This window comes from Copadichromis virginalis, linkage group LG7 (assembly GCF_057382275.1).
Source record: "Copadichromis virginalis isolate Kocher_CV1m ecotype Utaka linkage group LG7, C_Virginalis_male_GT1.1, whole genome shotgun sequence".
In the NCBI taxonomy this organism is placed as follows: Eukaryota; Metazoa; Chordata; class Actinopteri; order Cichliformes; family Cichlidae; genus Copadichromis; species Copadichromis virginalis.
In genome coordinates this window covers 15,363,965-15,385,045 of record NC_140624.1, presented here as the reverse complement: position 1 = coordinate 15,385,045, position 21,081 = coordinate 15,363,965, and the positions used below count along the sequence as shown (strand labels likewise).

Below are 21,081 nucleotides of genomic sequence, written 5' to 3'. Positions count from 1 at the left end.
GGTTTCAGCCAGTGTGTTTGCTTCCATCTAGCGGTGGATAAATGGTACTTTGCTCATAGGAGAGAAGGAGGAGGCATAACAAAAAAAAAGAAGAAGAAGGAAAGCCATTCCATCGTATCTGTCAAGTGAAAAGGAGGTAGTTCAACTGGCTGGCTGTATGTTCTTTGTCTCTGGGGTTATTCTGTATCACACTGTGTTTTTTCCTGTCTTGTTTTTTGTTGGATTTCCCCCTGGACTGAGTGATCACAGAAGAAGGTGGAGGCTGTAAAGATAGATGGCGTGACATCAGCAACAGGTAGAGTCGGTTTTTATACATACCTCTGCTGGTGAAACAACGTCGCAGTTCATCTTAGATGCAATCCGGAAGTTGCCTACTGCTTGTTGAAGAGACATCATATCATTTTATAGCTGGAGAAATCGCTGAGCTGAGGCTTTGGTGTCACTGAATGGTGATCGAAGCTTTATTGTAACCGGAAAGTCACTGCTTCATTCAGTACCGACTCATCATGCCTCTCCACAACAGACAGGTAGGTGATCCGATTCATGAATAATAATGATGGTTCTGGGTTTTTTTTAATCGTTACGTAGTGAAGATGCTCTGAGGCCGCCTCACACTTTAACAGAATTTATGTTATCAGCGGCCCTGCTGTTTATCATGACTGCACATAGCTTCATCAAGCAGTCATTACATCAAACCCACTACAGATTCACTTAAATCAAGTTAGTCAGATGAGGTCAGAACATATTCACGCTTTAATCTGCCCTGCGTATGAATCAGGATGTTCAGGTGCTACTGCCTCTGCCATGACTTCACTGTTTGTGGATGTACGTGTGTCAGTGAGAGAATCCCCTGAGGACTTAAAGAAAGCATGGATTTGGACTGACTGCTAGACTATATGAGCACGCCATGCTTTTCATTCAGGTTAGATTAGCTCTCTGTGCTTTGCTTTCTCAGCGCAGTGGCATTCATTGTCACGCCCCCGTGTTATCGTTAGACAGGATTCTTTTGGAGGTGATAACCTTCCTGCTTACTTTCACAAGCACAGTATCACAAAACAGTGGCCTCCTGAAACTCATCTGTTGTGACAAAAGTCTTTACCACATACTTTTCATGCCATTTTTAAAACCACGACTTAATGTATTTACATCAGCATGGGTGATTTCATAATGTAACATTGTTCATTGTTTTTGATGCTTCAGTCCAGTATTGAGATGCTGGAGCTGCTGGGAGTGGTAAAAGAAAATGGCAATGAACAGCAATCATTTCCGCCTGTGGTAAGCCATTGTCCACAGTTATAGTTTAATATAATTATAATTCCAGTCCTGGCCATGTTAATGCATATATTAGAGCATATAATGTCTGATTTTGGCGTATTGTTTTTTGTCACTCAGCACACTCCACTCTCTTATGACTACGTCCTGGTTGCCAAAACGATTAATAACCAGGAGAGAGAGTCTTTCAAGAAGCAAACTGAGTACATCGAAGAGCTAAAAAAAAAGAACTTCAAAGTCACGGTGGGTGTTTAATAGTACACTTAACATTTCTGCTATAAAATATACATTTCATCCATACAGTCATTCATCTTAATTTCCTTCTGTTAGAAAATCATAGATGATAATCACGTCTTCTATGGGATTCAAGCGCCCAAGGAAATCTTTGAGAAGTACAGGTATCTGCTCAAGGTGTCCGATGCCTGCAACTGGAGCTCAGATCAGAGCGCAGTGTCTCTCAGTACGAGGTAAACAAGGCCACTGAAACTATTTTTGGCATTTTAAACATTCCTTGCTGCTGTTTTCTGACACTTAAAGCATCCCAGTGTTTATTTGCACTGTGTTGTGTTATCATTACAAAGGACTTGTTCTCAAGCAATTTATTTCCAAATTTTTCTAACCATGTGGTATTTAGATTAGGTCTTCGCCTTTGTGTTTTTATGAAAGTGGAATGCCTAGTTGTCTCTTTAAAATGCATTTTTTTTAAAGAATCAATAAAGATGCACTAATCTAATGACATTTGTACTTTATGATCAGCTGCATGAGTGATTCTTGTCCTTGTTTCAGGATACGGATTGTCCACTTCATCTTAGGTCACACCAGAATTCATTCAGGAGGTGAGACAGAATTATTTACAACCCCGATCCTTTGCATTTAACCAGACCCTGAATATTTTTATTATTATTCTCTTTACCTTTTAATCTGCACAGAAAATCTACGGGAGCTCATAAAGATGAAGGTTTTTGAGACCAAGTTCTGTCTACATGAGGTGAAATGTTTTGTTTGTTTGTTTTTAATTCTGGGTTTTAAGTCTTATCCTTGTATATGAAGTACTATGACAAAAGTGACATGATCAGTATAGACATGGGAAGAATGAGGGCTGCTGATTGCTTTACAGTATAAAAAAGAAAGAAAAGAAATGGTCTTCTTCCTCTTCAGAAATCACATCCATGGAGAGTGATAATGATAGCCAAGAATAAAAGCAGTCACCGTAGGAGTAACAATGATAAGAAGTCAGATAAGAATGATCACATAAATCAGTATTTGCCATTGTTTCTCTATGTGGGTCCACACATTCCTACGCTTAAGATAGTGACACTAAAAACTGTTAAACCATTGCCTTTCACATGGCTGCTTAGGTGTTGAGGTTTTCTCAAAAGCTTAATGAACTGAAACTTGGCAATGGCCTCTCAAAACAGAATAGTGGTGCCAAAAAAAAAGTATTTGTTGGCAGAGACACTGCGAGTCATGTTAATGCTGTGAGTCATCTAATACCGAGAATAATTGGGTATGTGCGTGTACATGATTGCTGATGAATACTACATGTTACTGTGTAAGCACGGACATGAGCCACAGTCTGTTGTGTCGCCTTTACAAGCACATGTATGTTAGATAAAGTATCTTACAGTTTCAGCTTTGAACTTGTAAGGTCGAGTTGGTTTTAGAAGCCCTTAATTGTTGAAATCTGTTTTTTAAAAAGCCAGCAGATTACATATTCACACAAGAAAGCTTCTGTTCTCAGTGTAACTGTGTGTTTTGTTAAGCAGCTTGCAGAAAGATTTTCTACATGTTGCTGATTTGCTTTGATTTTGTGTGTTTCTGCTTTCAGAAAAAGAAACAGAGAGAACTGAAGGCGGGATGGGCACGGTGGACAGCCTGTCTCCAAGGGCAACCCATAACTGCTGTCAGGTTTGGACTGCAGCATAACAGCCTATTTATTATTCTGCACTCTATACTGTTCCAGTTATTGCAGCATAATTGGTTTCCAAACAAGACAACAGCAAACATGTCATGAACATGATGAATCTGTTGTTTGGAGCCATGATTTTAAAATAATGTACAGTAATTCGTGGAGTTTTGAGTTAGAAGAGAGCAGAGATGTCTCTGTCTTTAGATTCAGGTGTATCTAAAACATAAACCACGTGTCACAGCAGCAGTTTTGTCTATATGATATCTTTTATACATTTAACAACCCTTAGTAAACATTTTTAGCTTCTTTGTCAGTTGGTATTACAGATACAATTTCAGAATTTATTTAGCTCTTATAATAATAGTGCAACAGATAAGTTAATATTACAGGGAAATAGTTGATGGGTGCACCATAATATGTGCCTTATTTGAATGATCCTAATGTTCATCCATGTGGGTGCAGTATGATATGGGGTGTAGTTGCAGAAGTAATACTGTTTCAGTCGAGTATTATGGATGGACCTCTTATTCTTCTCACTGGTTACTCAGTTCTCAACCCCTAAAATGATCCCCCTAAAATCTTGTTATTTATGATGGTCGGTTGTTTGATCCCCAGCTCTTTCATCTGTATGTTGAAGTGTCCTTGGGAAAGATACTAAACCTGGGCTAGCCCCTTATGGATCTATCTGGGTTTGTGTGTGTGTGAGCAAGAGTATTAAAAAAGTATCTGTGGATGCAGCTTGCAAAAAGTGTAAAAAGTGCCTCTATAAATTACAATTCATTTGTGCAGTGGTTCTGGCACTGTCCAGATACCTGCTAATCAGATTAACTGGTCACTAAGATGTCTGTTGGTGCAACGGTAAATGGTCATCTGTCTTTCTATGTTAGCTTGTTAATAATTTTAAAAAAATTGATGGTAGGGTGCGCGAATGGGAGAACTGAGCCAAGAATCAAGGAGACTTTATGCACGCAATACATGAATTTTATGAAATTGCACGAGAATAATTTAGCACCTGATGAATATTGAATGCCTGAACCAACGTCTGGAATGAGAATGCTCTGCCTGAAGTGAGTTGCATTAAAGTACTACAAGAGTTAAAGGATTATCCTTTAACTTATAACATATTATGTGGCACTTCAGTTCTTTTGTTTTGTTTGAAACAAAGAAAAATTCTGAAAATAACTTTAACTTACTTCTTTACCTGCTCAGAAGCATATCCAGTAACAGTAAAACATCTGACAATTCACCAGTGGTTGAAATTCTGTGGTAAATCGGTAATTTGAGCCTAAAATTGGTCATGTGATTTTTCCAAATGAATAGCTCTAAAGTTACAAACGTGCACGTTTTGATGCTTGTATCTGCTTTTCAAAGGATTTTTCACTTATGTGTTGCACCATAAGCTAATCAGCTAACCTCTGAGACAGAACATCACTGCAGTACTTGTTTCTCTCAGGACTGTAATTATTTTAAATGCCATTTGGCAAGAACACATGCATTTGAAGACAGGACTCTACACTTAAAGAATCTACAGCCACTTCATTAACTAAGTGAGGCTTAGCTGCATGGCAAGGATGCTAATCTCAGCGAGTTGTTGCTAGCATCCTGCAGTTTACCTGGTTCAAGGTTTACTAAGGTGTTGGAGTTCAGTGTATTTTCTAATAAACACACACACACACACACACACACACACACACACACACACACACACACACACACACACACACACACACACACAAACACACACACAACACTGGAAGTAATTGGAAATGCTAAATGCTAGAATCACTAAAGCTTTGACCTGTTAGTGACATAAAGGGACCACTAATGTCAGTGGAGTTCAGCTGTGGTGCAAAAGTGAATTATGTCTTCCTTGCAGTAAAAATATGTCATGCTGACTATTCTTACCACTGTGTATTATCAGAACTATACACAGTGCATGTTATATCGTGTTATGTTATGCATAGCATAAACTGTACACTGACATAAAGTTTGCCAGTAAAGTAGATAAATACAGTGAGGAGTTATTATAAAGAAAGTCTGTCCTATATCAGTAATGCATAGAATTGTTAAGAAATGTGTTACTGTGAAGTGAACATTTTTATCCACATTTGTTTCAGAAGAAATGATAAATGTATATTCCAAAACGTTGATTCTGTTCTTCTGGACATAGCGTTTTTGATGGGAGAAACGTTTCTCACTCATCCAAGTGACTTCTTCAGTCTGCTGACCGCAGGTTTGCCCAACCTTATAAACAGTACATTTGCACAATAACTAAAACTAGACCACTTAATGAACAATGGGCTGGGAGGTCAGTTCCTTGATCATTAGTGTGCAAATTGTCATGACCATTGATCAACAACCACTGATCAGTGGCCACTGATCAATGGCCACTGATCAATGGCCACAAGTACCATTCACAGAGAGTTGGGGAATGGCTGCAATGACAGCATTGTAAGATGGTGAAAGATGTACCCTTAGGCCCCCTCTTCGATTCAGAGATGGTCGTTCCCTTTTCACGTAAATCAGTCTGCTGCCCAGCTAGTCTGACTCCCCGCTCAAACCAACATTCCTCCCTGTCCAGGATGTGTACATCCTCATCAATGAAAGAGTGTCCACTGGCCTGTAGGTGTAAATAGACTGCGGAGTCCTGGCCTGACAAGGTTGCTCTTCTGTGTTGTACCATCCGCTTCGCCAGAGGTTGTTTGGTTTCCCTGATGTATAAATCCTGGCAATCCTCCTGGCACTTAACAGCGTACACTATGTTAGTCTATTTGTGTCCGGGGACCTGATCCAATAGTTCAATATTGGTGTGTTTAGGGGTTTATAAGCCACACAGACTCTGTGTTTAGAAAAAATGCATCTCAACAGTTCTGATACTCCTGACACATAGGGGGATCACTAAGGGTTTTTGCTTAGGCAGGAGTTGTCCTTCTTTCTTGGTTAGGCTGGAGATTTCTTTAGGTGCCTTCCCAGCTTTGATAAATGTCCAGCTGGGATAACCACATTTACTCAGAGCCTTCTTAATGTGATGTTCTTCTGCTTCCCTGGCCGCTGTGTCTGTGGAGATGGTGTTCGCTCTGTGTTGTAGCGTCCTGATGACACCCAGTTTATGCTCCAGTCGATGATGAGAGTCAAACCTTAAATACTGCATAGATTTGGGGTACACATCAGCTTTTAGATGTCCCCCATTACTGATGGAAATCTCACAGTCTAAGAAGGCTAACTTGCTACTTTTCATATCCTCCCTGGTGAATTTTAAGTGTTGGTCCACTGAGTTACTGTGATCCATGAATTGTGGTACGTCCTGAGATTTGATTTTCACCTAGGTGTCATCCACATATCTGAACCAGTGTGTTCCCGGGTAGGATAACAAGGCCCTCTTTTCCACTTCCTTCATGTACAAGTTAGCGATGATGGGTGAAACTGGGGAACCCGTGGTAAACCCATTGGCTTTGATCAGTGGTTGTTGTGTCACGGTCTGTGTGGCAGACCGTGGGTGTGTGGGGAAGGAGGACCCAAGATGCAGGACTCTGCGGTGCAAACAGTGCGTTTATTTACAGTGAAGTAAATAGTACACAATAATGAATCCCCGTGTGTTTCCAACTCCCGTGACGCGTCTCCTTCCCAGTGCTCGTGATCCGTGTCTCTGCTCCCGTGAAACTTGTGCTCGCTGCTCTCCCGTTCCCGCACTCCTGCTGGAAAATCCACAGAGGCAGCCGGTAACACACAACTACGAAGTGACAGACTAGAACTCACTGATTTTGCTGGGAACACTGACGGGTAGTCACTCAACGATCCAGCGTCGAGAAGTTCTCAGCCACACTGTTTTGTAGCTCCTCTGACGAGGCTCGATCGGTGCCAGGTGTGTGTGGAGATCCTCGGGTGTGACCGGTCAACTGGCAGGGCCACACCCACCAGGCCTGAAGGTGCCTGTCACGACCGCGCCCACAAACACACACACACACCTTCCAAAACACAAACATGGAGTGCAGGAAAAGCAGCAGAACAGAGTACAACCATATAATAATAATAATAATAATAATAATAATAATAATAATAATCATCATCATCATCATCATAGTCCACACTGCAGACCCCGAGTCCCTGGAACCGGGTCCGTGACATGTTGATCAATTGTCATGACAATTTACATATTAATAATAAGGAACTGACCTCACAGTCCATTGTTTATTCACTGGGCTATTTTCAGTCATTGTGCAAAATATACTGTTTATAAGGTTGGGGGTACCTGCACTCAGCTGAGACTAAAGAAGTCACTTGGATGAGTGAGAAACGCTTGTCCCATTGAAAATGCTATGTCCAGACGAACAGAATCAACTTTTTGAGATTTACTTACCTGGATGATTGAGCATGCATCAAGACATAAATGTATTTTTTTTTCTATCTGTCTGTGTTTTATTGTGTCAGGAACTACTTTGGAGAAAAAGTGGCCTTGTACTTTCTGTGGCTGGGCTGGTACACATTTCTCCTAATCCCACCTGCTATCATCGGGATCATTATCTTCCTCTATGGCATCTCCTACTACAAACACTCACCCCTCCTGTAAGTTTCTGGCTGTATCCTCATACAGTACATCTTTCCTTTGTAATGACTTAAACTTTAAATCTTTTAGAAATGAGGTTTGCAACTCCAACACAACCATGTGTCCACTTTGTGACAAGGGTTGCAAAGAGTGGAAGCTCAATGACACCTGCATTTATACCAAGGTAAATCATTTTACATCATTACATTTATTGCGAAATAGATTAACAATGTGATTGTACATTCACCGCTTACTATGGCTTTTTTTCTATTTACAGGTGACCTTACTGTTTGACAACGAAGGGACAGTGTTCTTTGCGATGTTCATGGCAATATGGGGTGAGTTTGTCAATATTCACATCCATATTTGAGATAGACACAATCATGCAATAGGATCTTTTAATAATAGAAAATAAGAATGCAATTATGTTTTTTTTTAATTTGCTTGAACATACAGGACATTTTGTACAGACAAGTCTTTCATCAGCCTCAGATCTATTTCATTCAAATGCCAGTCTTTTTATGATTGCTCAGACATGCACTGCCAAGAGATGCCACATCACTGAACCTACTCTCCCTGGCTACTCATATCTTAATCAGCGCAGGCCATCTGGCCATGGGGGTGGTCGAGCATTCATCTATATGAACATATAAATGCTTTTCACTGTTCTGCTTTTAGTATCTATATGTTTTTATAGATGCTTAGAGTCTGTAATCACACTTCATCTAATATTAAATTCTAATGTTTAAGCTAAGGATTTATCCGATCATGCTTCAGGGGTGTTAAGTAGCACAGGATTTGAAGAGAATGAGCTAGAACTGGTTTGTAGGGAGGGGTGGGAAAGGGCAAAAGGAAGTGAGACATGATATTATTTGGATTATGCTGAATGAAGGTCACTTTTCACACACAATCCAAAACTAAATCAAAGAAAAGTAATGCACAATTTTTCATTGAAAAACACTTCAAAAGCTGAAATAATAGAATATGACAGTTTATAGGTAGATATAAGGAGTTTATCATAAGACAACTGACATAGAGAATAGCTAGAGTTTTCAGACATTCTTTTTATTTTTAAGTAAAGATTTTGTAAACTAAACCTCTTTCAACAGTAGTTCACATTCAAGTTAGTTCAACCTTGAAACTGTCCTGTTTATGTAAAAGTTGTTAAGGTGGACTCAGCTACTAACACAAAAGCTGAGACTCGTGTCTAAGTGTTCAAATGAATTGTTCATAAAAGAAGACTTTAATTCACAATCAAATAAAAGGCACTGCATATAGGAAGAGGCAGAATAATCCAATAAAAACAACAACAAAAAATACTTCCAGTGAGCTACACACAGTGTGTATTACACTGTGAAGCAAGTTCAACACACCTTTCCATTATCTAGCTTCACTTAAACTAACATCTTTAATCATATGGAACGCCAGGACTGCCATAATGAATTAATTAAATACACCATTAAATAATTAATTAAATGTGGCAATAATTAATTAAAATTGGAATTAATTAATTAAATAAATAGTTATGACACATGTAATTAATTAATTATTGACACATTTAATTAATTATTTATGTATTTCACATTTTAATTAATTATTGACACATGTAATTAATTAATTATTGACACATTTAATTAATTATTTATGTATTTCACATTTTAATTAATTATTGACACATTTAATTAATTATTGACACATTTAATTAATTATTTAATGATATATTTATTTATTTCATTTTGGCAGTCCTGACGCCTGGCTCTCGTCATGAAATAATTTTATCTGTCAGCCTCACCCATCAAACTCAGGGGGCGGGGTTAACGCTGCCCATGCAGCTTCTCTAACATTTGATTGGTTGCCGTACAAAGTAAGTCAAAACAGGTCGATCCTAGAAAATCGATTGCTTGTGTAGACTTGGGGCAGCCAGTTATCCCAGAATGCAGATCAAATCACAAGCAGCAATGGTGGTGGTGTAGTTTTAAAATACCCCGTTTTTCTGTCACCAGCTACACTTTTAACAGTGTTTTAGCCGCGAATGTCGCGACGTATGTCTGGTCAGGTTGTCAACATAGAACATGTTTGCAAAAGTGCTCAGATGTTTTCAGAGATTTCACTAGCTCTGCTAACAGTTAGCATGCAGAGTGCACCGAGGGGGTTACGTTAACCGGTTTGTTTACATATTCCACTCTCCGTGTTCCACATGTTGCATTCGCAGATTCTCATTTTCACCGAACGATCGTCTCTTTCCGCCTGGTCTTGTGTCTCTGTGCTTCTGTAACATAAAGAACGAGCTGACATTTTTCTCACGAAACCAGCGATCAGCTCAACAGACCCTCAGTTTACCTGCATGCATCCTCCTCCTCATCTGTCAGCTGTTTAACACCTGCTGCTAATTCAAGAAACACGCCTAGTTACCTGGTGATAGTCACAGTTTAACTGGGCAGCCGGTGCTCGATATAACGCAATGTCAGCGCATTTTTCTGCACAAGATAAGTAAATATAGTGTTTTCCCCGAGCGCAGAGCTGCTGGAGCTCGTTTCCTTACAGAGCACTTTCTAGGCGAACCAGCTTCATCAGCGGCTGATGTCCAATCACCGGCACACAGCTTTCAAACCTCAGCTGAGTTTTAGCTCTCAGTGGTTAAACGCTGGACTTCATTCACTCAGGTTCTGTCTGTCGGGTCACGTTTACTTCGCTGTTTTATTTACAACTGAGCAAATCGGTTTGGCTGAGGTTAAAGTTACGTTTCATAACTGCATAGTTTCACAGACGTTTAATGGTTCACTGGCACATGTGTTAGACTGAACTATCATCTAAATATCATCTGTTTTTTAATAGTTATTCAACTGTATTCTAAGCACCAGCTGTCTGTTAGAATGTGATTTTTTTCCTCTCTCTGTTGGCAGAGGTATAAAAATGCGCAGGAAAATCTGACATGCATGGCGAACTTCACCGACGATATTTAGGGAGGAATAAACACACATCAAACATAAATGAACCATTTGTCTGTCTCCATAATTGAGAGAATTTTCTCTTCTTATGTCAACACTCTCTCTCTTTTTTTTTCTTTTTTTTTGCTTTTTCGGTCATGTTATGTTTACCTGTCAAAGGCTTGTTACAAACTATGAAACACATTGTGCAGACTTCTGGATGTTAGAAGAAAACTAATACTGCTCATGAATGAGACTAAAGGCAGGAAGGTGTCCTTTAAAACTAAACATGTTAATAGGACCTCCCTGTTTATATCATAGTTTATGATATAGCACGTGTATTTCAGTAATAGCCTGCTGAGGCCACTATACGTGCTGGCCTCATATCAAATGTGAAGGCAGACTGAGTCTATGTTTGACGTTTTTTATATCTAATCTTCCTTTTCAAACATTTAAACAGCAGCGAGTCTGCAGCTGAGGGAATACAAATTCAAATTGTCGGAACAGGTTTGCTCGTTTCTTGGATTCATTTGGTGATTTATTAAATGTATAACTGTTATTCTAATCTGCTGCTGAGTCTCTTACACTTTTCTTTATGCTGTATATTTTCACGTCTCTGGAATAGTTGGCAGTTAGATAGTCAGCTGGGAAACTTTGTGTTAACTCATGGAGCTGAGGATATCGTGGATATGCTGACCTCGCTGCGTGGTGTACAGAGCGAGGTCAGCATGATTAATATTCACAATAAAAATATTAGCCGAACATCATGAAGTCTGTATGTGTTTCATAGTGTCGAACAACCTTTGTACAGTTAAAGCCAGCAGTTACTACATGACGGAAACACCAACGTTATCTCTTTTATGTGTTTATACACAGGTCACGCTGATTACTGAACAAAAACCCAAAGATCAGATGTTAAACAGATTTATTTGCTCTCTCTCCTCCTTAAACATGTTTTTAATGTTAGTTATAATTCAGAATTGGCGACTGAAACACGTAGGACACATAAGAACATCAGGAAATAAAACATCGATAAATATAACCTCAGTAAAAGAAGTCAGCGGGGGTTACTACAGCTGTGTACCGGGGCCTGCGCTTTGTCGGTGGGATTGCTTGCGAGGCGAGCGGGTCTATCCCACGCTTTGCCGTGAGACTGGGCAGACATCTCCGAAATCATCGAAACACTTTTGCAAAGAGGCTGTATCTTGACAAACCGACCAGACACATGAAGATTAAACCACTACATTCTCGGCTAAAAAAATATTAAAACGGTATTTGGTAACACACAAACAGGGTTTTTCAAAGCTCAGTTCTGTTAGCTTCCACATGCCGGTTGTTGTGTGCTAGAAACAATGGCCACCAGGCCAAAGCAATGGTTTTGACTCGATCAGCGTTAACCCCGCCCCCTGAGTTTGATGGGTGAGGCTGACAGATAAAATTATTTCATGATGAGAGCCAGGCGTCAGGACTGCCAAAATGAAATAAATAAATATATCATTAAATAATTAATTAAATGTGTCAATAATTAATGAAATGTGTCAATAATTAATTAAAATGTGAAATACATAAATAATTAATTAAATGTGTCAATAATTAATTAATTAAATGTGTCAATAATTAATTAAAATGTGAAATACATAAATAATTAATTAAATGTGTCAATAATTAATTAATTACATGTGTCATAACTATTTATTTAATTAATTAATTCCAATTTTAATTAATTATTGCCACATTTAATTAATTATTTAATGGTGTATTTAATTAATTCATTATGGCAGTCCTGGCGTTCCATATAATCAGGCTGTATAGTCACACAAAGGTAATTAGCAACTTGATAGCTTATCACTGAATTAATTGCTGGTGTTGGTAGTATCTGGCCAATCACAAACATGGAGAACTCTGTTATGAGTTTAAAGGGAAAATAAAAGTGAATGTGTGTGCACTTTAAGTGTGGCCAGGAAAACTGGAAAAGACCTAGTATATTATAATGTTTAGCTTATTTGAAGCTTGGAAGGAAAGTTGGCAAAAATGCATACTGAGTAACTTAACAGAGATAGAAAAATCTGATGGATTAGAGTTGTTCTTCCCTCCAGTTAATGTTTAAATGTCTTTAAGGTAGTTTTATTGTCGGAGAGTAAAGATTGAATATAAAAACAGAATTCAAAGTAGGTTAAATCTATGTGAATATTTGATCAAAGGTTCACAAGTATAAATTGTTTTAGTACCCTCTTTATAGACCCTCTGTATAGACCACTGAAAGTGTCAATGACTTTGCAGTCACTTGGAAAAGGAAATTGAAGTAATTACTTCTTAGATTTTATCGTTCTTACTGATGCTTTTTATTGACAGATGCAATTTATAAAAAGTTTTGACCATCTTACTCACAGAGGGAGCCACAGATCTCACATGAATGCTAAGATCTGTTGATATTTTGCAGAGAGCTGACTGGTCACTGTGCTTTGTTCAAACCTGTTGATCTCGAATCTCAAACATAACCTGCTCTCTACCACGTGAACCGTCTTTGTAATACTGACACCTTTATTAGGCTTGGCTGGATAAGTAAGAATCATGCTTAATAGAGCCGACACACATAAACAGACACACACACACACTGGGTGAGGGATAATGTGGCATGGGGCAGCTCAATCAGGAAAAGAATAAAGAGAGTGAGAAAAGGAACAAAGCGGGCCAGTAAATACACCGAAACTACTTGAACAGCCTTCAAAAAGTAGAAAGAATTGAAAGTAAAACTCAAACAGACAAACAAAAACACAGACAGGGGAAACCCAGGAGGGACATGGAAACGAAAAACAACAACAGCAAAAACTAAGGATTACTACAGAAACCATTTCACAAATACTATGTCACAGACAGCTGGCAGAGGTCAAATAAGAAATAATAATACGCTTTTCAACCTCAAATTAAAAGCAGGCCAACACTGACATATTTTCCACTCAAAGTTATATTTAAAACAGACAAACACCTAAAATATTCCCAACGTTGGCAGAGGTTATTAACATGTGGTGATCAAGAACAGTCACTGTTAATTGGTGCAACTATTTGGTGCATAAAATGCTCTATAAATCTCACAGAAACTCCTGTTTTTCACAGCAACACTGTTTTTGGAGTTCTGGAAGAGACATCGTGCTACCTATGTGTGTGAATGGAAAGTGTCTGATTGGAGTGAGGAAGAGGTATTTGACAGTATTATCCACCAATACAGTGTTTATTACTTTTCATGGATGTATGTGTAAGGATGTGTTTTTTTGCTTTTCAAATCAAACTACAGGAGGAACTGATCCTGGAACTTGTGAATGATGTCAACTGTGAACCAAAAAAATTTAAGCACTCCTATTGGACCAGCAGTCTGATTTTTATCTGTGTAACAATTATGGTAGGATATCTTTTCTTCTCTTTGTCTAAATGCATTTAATAAGGATTAATAATGATTTAATAATGTACTGCTTAACATAAGAGTCAGGCTGGTTTGAACGTTTTGGAAAGAAAAATGATGTTGTTAATCGGAAAAGTATGGTGACCCAACTTAGTGTCTTTGTGTTTCTACAGATATTAGTGATCATCAGCCTAACGAGTGCTGTGGTGGTGTTCAGGGTGATTGCAGCAGATTTTTTGGCAAAGTACAAATTGAAATCTTTAAGCCACCACTCCAACATATCTGTGATGGTGCTCGGGGGTTTCCTCCATTACTTCATCATCACTATCATGACACGGGTACACAGATGTCTTAAAGTACATCTCTTTATGTGTTTAATGATGCTATCTGTGACCATTATCATACTTTTGCCTTTTTTTTTGCAGGTAAATTGGATTGTGGCCAGGAAGCTCTGTGACATGGGTATGTTTAATGCACCTAATTTTCTTCTGAATTTGGAGCGAGCAGAACACAAAAAACTCTGGCTAACCTTAGAAATATTTTAGCTTTACAGTGCTGTTAATTTAGTTACATGAGCTAGGCAATATAACAAACAGCTTGGCAGCAGAATGATGCATTGGTTGCCTTGCAGCAAGAAGGCTTGAGTTTGAATTGTCTGCTGGTGTGATGGTGAATGGTTATGTGTCTCTGTGTGATGGCCTCTTAAATACTACTACTACTACTAATAATGATCATCATCATTATCATTATCATCATCATCATCATCATCACCGTAATAAACTGATGACAGGGTGTGGGCATAGAAAAGCTGAGCCAAGGGTAGTGGAGTCTTTATGCAGTGAATACATGAATTTCACTGACTTGCACAGGAATAAATTGACAGTAGATGAATGTTAACTGTATGAACCTAGTTATATGTGTCACAGTATCTAAAAGGTAATGTGTCTTTGCAGTATTCTTGTTTTACTTGAATCAATTAAGCTCTTTTATGTACTTGTGCTTCTTTACAAAAGCACATACATTAAAAGTAAATCTCTGACAGTTAACCAATGGTTGAAATTCTGCAGTAAAACAACAATTTTCTAACATGGAAATGAAGGTCCTATCGGAAAATTTTGAAATTCAAGCGGCTAATGGGATTTTTTTTTAAATGAATAACTCCAGAAGCATATAATTCTTTCCCATTCTTGTTTCCATTTTTGAAGGAAAGATTGTTTCAGCTATCTGATGCACTACCTGGTGATGTTGATAAAATCTGCACACCAAGAGAAGCCACATTCCAAGAAATCAAAACACTTTTGCGATAGTGTTTCTGCAGCTGCCCTTGTTTTGGTGTGATGAGGCTCACAAATGCACACACATGTGCATGTACACACAGGCATGCAGGGATCAAACATTATCAGTCACGCTTTTGCAGCAAGTAGATACAATCAGAGAAAATTGATGTGGCTCTTTTGTAGGATGTGCGATTGTGCCATCTATTGGCCAAACAGTGAGATGCATGCATGCTGACGTACACTAACACGACTTCTGTCTCTTCACCAGAGGAGATAAGGTCGTTTGCTTCCACTGAAAAGAGCTTCACAGTCAAAATGTTCACCTTCCAGTTCTTCACCTATTTCACCTCACTGTTTTATGCGGCCTTCATTCTTGGCAGGTAAGAACTGCTGTCTGAATGCCTTTCAAAATTTATGGTTGTGCTGATTTGCAGCATCTTCATTTTTCAGTCCTCCTCAGAGCCTGGACCTCAACATTATTGAAGCAGTGTGGGATCATCTTGACAGAGAATGAAACAAAAGGCAGCCAAGAAGCCTGGAGAACTATTCCTGAAAGCTATTTAAAGAAATAACAAGAATAAAAGTAAAGAATAAAGAATGAGAATAAAACAAAGAATAAAAGTAAAGAATAAATAAAGAATAAAAGTGGTCATACCAGATATTGACTTTACAGCTTGTTAGAGTGGTACAAACCCTATGCGTTTCCAGATGTTTCATTAAATCCCCCTTTTTCTATCAAATTCTTCAAAGAATTGAAGGATGGCTCAAGATTTTTGCTCAGTTCTCTATAAATCTCATTGTTCTACCTTTTCAAACATGCTGTATGTCTTTGATCATTTGGACTTATCTGACTAATAATTCACATTTTAATGATACATATATATTTACAGGATAAATGGCCGTCCTGGGAATTATGTAAAAATTGCAGGCCGTTGGAGACTTGAGGAAGTGAGTATGGCTCGGTCCACACTTAGAAACACAAATGTATTATTATTTTTGTGATGTTTTACATAAACTTTCTGACTTTATTTTAAACTTTTTCGTGCAGTGTCACCCTACTGGTTGTCTGACCGACCTGTTTATCCAAATGACCATTATCATGGTACTAAAGCAAACCATCAGCAATGTCTTTGAGTTCACTGGACCGTAAGTATAAAAGAGCTTTGTAATCTCATACAAACTTGTACATATGCCTCAACCTTGTATCTGTGCTGACATAAGCGGTTTGTTTGAATTAGCTGGTTATGCCGGTTGTGGAAAGGAAAAAGAACCCAGAAACTACAGAGGAAATGTGCTCACTGCTATCTGAAAGATGACTCAGACACTAAAGATGGGGATGAACTTTGTGAAAACTGCAAGCTCCGAGACTGGCTAAGCAACTACCGCCTAAATGATGTCGACTCATTTAGCCTGTTCAGAGAGTTTTTGGAAATGGGTATGTGCTCAGTGTCATGCTTCAACAGCAACAGTAAAGGATAAACTAATATTGGGAAAAAAATAAAATTGATCTTTACTTTCTGTTCTCAGTGATCCAGTTCAGCTTTACCACCCTGTTTGTGGCAGCCTTTCCTCTCGCTCCTCTGTTGGCCTTCATCAATAATGTCATAGAGATACGTCTGGATGCCATTAAGATGGTCACTCTCGAGCGGAGGATGGTTCCCAAGAAAACCAACAATATTGGTGAGAACTGTTGTGAAAAGGCAGGACACTGTGGGTCTTGTTAGCATGTTGAGCATTAGTAACACTGCTGCTTCTCCTTAGGTGTGTGGCTAGATATACTAGAGGCTATTGGTGTCTTAGCAGTCATTGTCAATGGGCTGGTCATTGGTGTATCCTCGGACTTCATCCCCCGACTTGTGTACCGTTATCACTACGGCCCGTGTGCCCTAGGCACAGCTGCACCAGATACTGAGTGAGAAGTGCATTCCTCTCGAAATTCTATACATTTTGCAATTGGCTGTATGGCTTATATGGTTATATGGCTTTCTTTTATGTTTTTCTTTTTCTCATGTTCAAGTTGTATGGTGGGTTACATCAACAACACTCTCTCCATTGCCCCATTTCTTCGTGTGAATGGTTCATATAAATACAGCGAGAACATCCCTCCTGGTGAAGAGCCTTTCTTGTGCAGGTTTGTTTTCCTTTAGTTTTCTCTTACAGATTAAGTTTTTGAGTTAAAAATAAATAAATAAATAAAACATCTGATCAAAATCTAGTATGTTCCTTTTGACAGATATAAGGACTACAGGAGCAAAGATGACTACACTCATACCCATCAGTTCTGGATCATTTTAGCTGCGCGCTTTGCGTTCGTCATCTTGTTTGAGGTAAGACCTTTGGACTTTTACAAAGCACGGCACTACATTCACACATTCACCTCTTTCCTGAGCAGTTTTTTAGCATTCTGTTACAATCTCTGGGTTTTGGGTCCAGGATTTGGTACTTGTAACTATTAATTATTAAGGTTTTTGGGTTTTGTCATCCTTTAAGTTTGGGAGAATTTTATACTTTTGTTGGCCTCTCTTTGTATATTTATTTGACTGATAAATATCTTTTGCATTTTCTGTTACATTCTGATTTTTATTCTTGGTTTTATAATTCTTACTTACTATCTTTCTTCATCCCTTTGTTCCCCCAGTTAGTCACCCATATTTGTGATCTCTGTGTTTGTTACAATGTGTTTCTGCTGCCCCTCTATCAAGTCTGTATGTCATAGTGTTGACAACATTTCCTGTTTTATTGTGATAGTCTGTTACCCAGTGTGTTGTACTTTGGTTTTCTATCTATGATTTGCTTCAGCTGTGCTCCCTGTGTAAGTTCCCATCTTCTATGGATTATTATACACCTTAAATTAAAGGTTGTTGCAAGTTTCAAGTCTGTCTTTGAGTTTGCATTGGGATGCTACTTCTTCCTAACTACAATGTATTCAACACAATGATTTTCTAACTTTGACAGCTTTGAAAAAGTTTTCAGAGCTTAGACTCGGGCTGTAACAAAACCAAGGTGTATGAAATAACCCATAACCTCCTTTTTTAATTAAATAATAAATTACGTTTTTTTTTTTAGTTAGTTAGTTTGTTTGTTTGTTTATAAAATGAGATCCACTTCCTAACCATGTACCCTCTGCTTGCAGCATGTTGTTGTCATATGCAAGTTCATTGCAGCCTGGTTTATACCGAGTGCTCCCATGGAAGTGAAGAACTGTAGGCTCTCAGATAAACTCAAGAGGCTAAAAGAGGAACTCCAGTGAGTCTTTGATAATACATGCTTACGTGTGACTGCTTAATGCAAGAAACCCCCCCAAAACTGTTGTGCAATAGTGTGACATGTCATGTATCTTCTGAAATGTACCTGTAAGTAATGCTTGTGTCCCCAAAGGTTTCAGAATGTGTCTGAATCACTATTAGCTCTATTAAGTCATGACATGAGACACTAAATATGTCAGTGTTATCAAAATGCTTTGTTACTACACGTTACTTTCTTTCAATTACAGTAATATCATGAGCTGATATGAGCAGTGAAAAGGTGGCTCATTTATTGCCCCAAAGTTAAACTGTACACTTTCCCTAAGTCTCTGATTTTCAGCTGAAACTATCAAGTTTAACCATCCTGGCCCGTTTACACAGATTCGGACAAGTAGGACAAAGGGCTTCTTTGTCAAGTATTTGGTCAATAAGCATAATTGAGTTGCTTTAACACAGTTTTGTTGTTTAAGATCTATTTAAAAGCTAAACCTTTATTCTGCTTGCAGAACTAATAATATTGATAGTAGTGCTACTAAAAAACTAACGAAGATTTGTTTAAACATGCCTATATTAAAAAGGGTGTATTTAAATTTGGTTTTTCTCAACATTTTTCATGTAGACAGCCTGACTTCCTTAGCGATTGCCACGTGATATCTGTTTAAAATAGTTTTCTACACAAATTCAACAGTACTCTAATTTGAAATGTTTAACAGTATTGTTGATACATGATGACTTATAAAATGTGTTTGTTTTTATTTCTTGCAGATCATTTGAAGCATGACGGTGTAAACGGGATACATGTTACCCGAACAACACAAACCCAGTGTTGACTTGTGCATTAAAGTCTCCAGACTACTGCAGTGTTGCGTCAACTTCAAGGTTCTTAATCATCTCTCTGAGGAGCTCAGATGGAGGCCTGTGGCTGGATTGTCATCCATTAAAAGGACTGTAAAGGCAATTTGTCTTGAAGAAAACCAGTGTACAGCAGCTGATGTTACTGACCGCAACTTTCACGAGATTATTCTTATTCTGCATTGAGAATCCACCACTTGCTTGCTGTAGAAACTCCATATATACGAGCCTGTGTTTTGTATTGAAAGACTAAAGATAATTTATACTGATACTGTAAACGGGGTGTTGACTGTGTTATGCCTTAATGTATACTGTTTTACACAAAAAGCGCTGTGATGATTGTTGCTTTACTACAGGCAGAATCCAATTGTGTATTTTGTAACTCAGATGCAAAAATGTTTTGCTTTATAACATTTTATATCATTAAATACAAAAGAGAAAACATCTGTCATTGTGATTGTCTATTAATTTAACATGTGAGCATTTTTGAATTTGCAAAGCCATGGATAGGAGTAGAAGCAATCTCGATTCAGTGGCAAAAAAGCCACACGTCTTTTGTCTTCAAGTTTGATTTTCAAGAAAAATACATTTTAAAACAAAAGGTTTTAAAGCAGTAGCTTAATCACAAAGATATTGTAAATATTACACATTTGCAGTTTACATTTTGTGTGCATAAAACAAAATAGGATTTGTACTACCAATATAAGAAGAGCTGTTGATTTAAAACATTCCTTAATGAATTCCTCTGTGTCACGGCATGAATTGGAGATGGTTATTAATACCTTTATTTCATCACGCCTGGATTACTGTAATTCATTGTTTTCTTCCCTTAACAAAACTTCTTTGACAGAGCTGCAGGTTGTTCAGGACACTTCCACGAGGTTTCAGACTAATTCTTCACATGTCACACAGTTGCTGACTCAGTTGCACTGGCTCCCCATTAACTTATAAGTCCACTTTCAGATTCTGATTTCTACTTTTAGAGGTCTGCATGAAGCAGCAACATCATACATCAGTGAACTTTTACATCCCCAGCATGCCCCTGAAGTCATGTGATAAGGGGCAGCTGCAATAAGGTAACCTTGTGTTTCTAGCATTTTGTTGCAAAACATGTTTTTTAAAAAAAACAACAAAAAAAAAAACATGTAAGTTGTAAAATGTATGTATATATTCATTTAATAAAATTGTGTATTGTAGAATGTTGGTGGACAGTTAGATTTAGAAAAACCTCAACCTCAATTTTACCTGACAGTAAAAAAATGGTTTAGAACTTAAGAGCTGCGAATATTTAAGGCTGCCAGTTGTCATCAGATGAGTGTGATTGTTCGTGCTGTGAGAAGGCTTGACATGTGAGTAACTGTCATAGCCAGAGCTAAATGGGCAAATAAATGCCTCTTGCTTCCAACATACCTTGTCTTGGTCTTCCTCGCTGTAAATTCAGCCGCAAAAGGTTGCAGTGCTATAAAAATAACATTTTACTTAGTTACTAATGACTTTATTTATGACATTTAGACTTATGGTAAGGTCACAAAAGAATGCAAACGCAATCAAAAGAACTGCAGGCCTCATTTGGCTCAGTTAATATCAAAGTTCTTGATCCAACAATAAGAAAGAGACTGGGCAAAAATAGCATCCAGGGGAGTTCAAGGAGAAAACTAC

The 21,081-nt window shown here is 38.2% G+C and overlaps 1 protein-coding gene across 1 annotated transcript; it reads left to right on the top strand.

Annotated features, from left to right (window-relative positions):
* Positions 1-102: 102 nt before the first annotated feature.
* Positions 103-20,030, top strand: LOC146704719 (anoctamin-9). Its single transcript, XM_085462035.1, has 25 exons — positions 103-295; positions 409-527; positions 1,201-1,275; positions 1,393-1,515; positions 1,603-1,739; positions 2,059-2,108; positions 2,202-2,260; positions 3,101-3,180; positions 7,610-7,744; positions 7,815-7,908; positions 8,002-8,062; positions 13,766-13,848; positions 13,944-14,048; positions 14,222-14,386; positions 14,474-14,510; positions 15,594-15,705; positions 16,216-16,273; positions 16,374-16,471; positions 16,564-16,760; positions 16,853-17,005; positions 17,087-17,237; positions 17,343-17,456; positions 17,559-17,652; positions 18,459-18,571; positions 19,336-20,030. The coding sequence occupies exons 2-25, from the start codon at positions 507-509 to the stop codon at positions 19,349-19,351; spliced, it is 2,331 nt and encodes a 776-aa protein (XP_085318161.1). The 5' UTR covers positions 103-295; positions 409-506; the 3' UTR covers positions 19,352-20,030.
* Positions 20,031-21,081: the final 1,051 nt, after the last annotated feature.

Coding starts and splice junctions, on each gene's coding strand:
- LOC146704719 (XM_085462035.1), top strand. CDS start 507: ATGCCTCTCCACAACAGACAG. Junction 14,387..14,473: donor TCATCACTATCATGACACGG/GTACACAGATGT, acceptor TTTTTTTTGCAG/GTAAATTGGATTGTGGCCAG. Junction 14,511..15,593: donor CAGGAAGCTCTGTGACATGG/GTATGTTTAATG, acceptor TCTCTTCACCAG/AGGAGATAAGGTCGTTTGCT.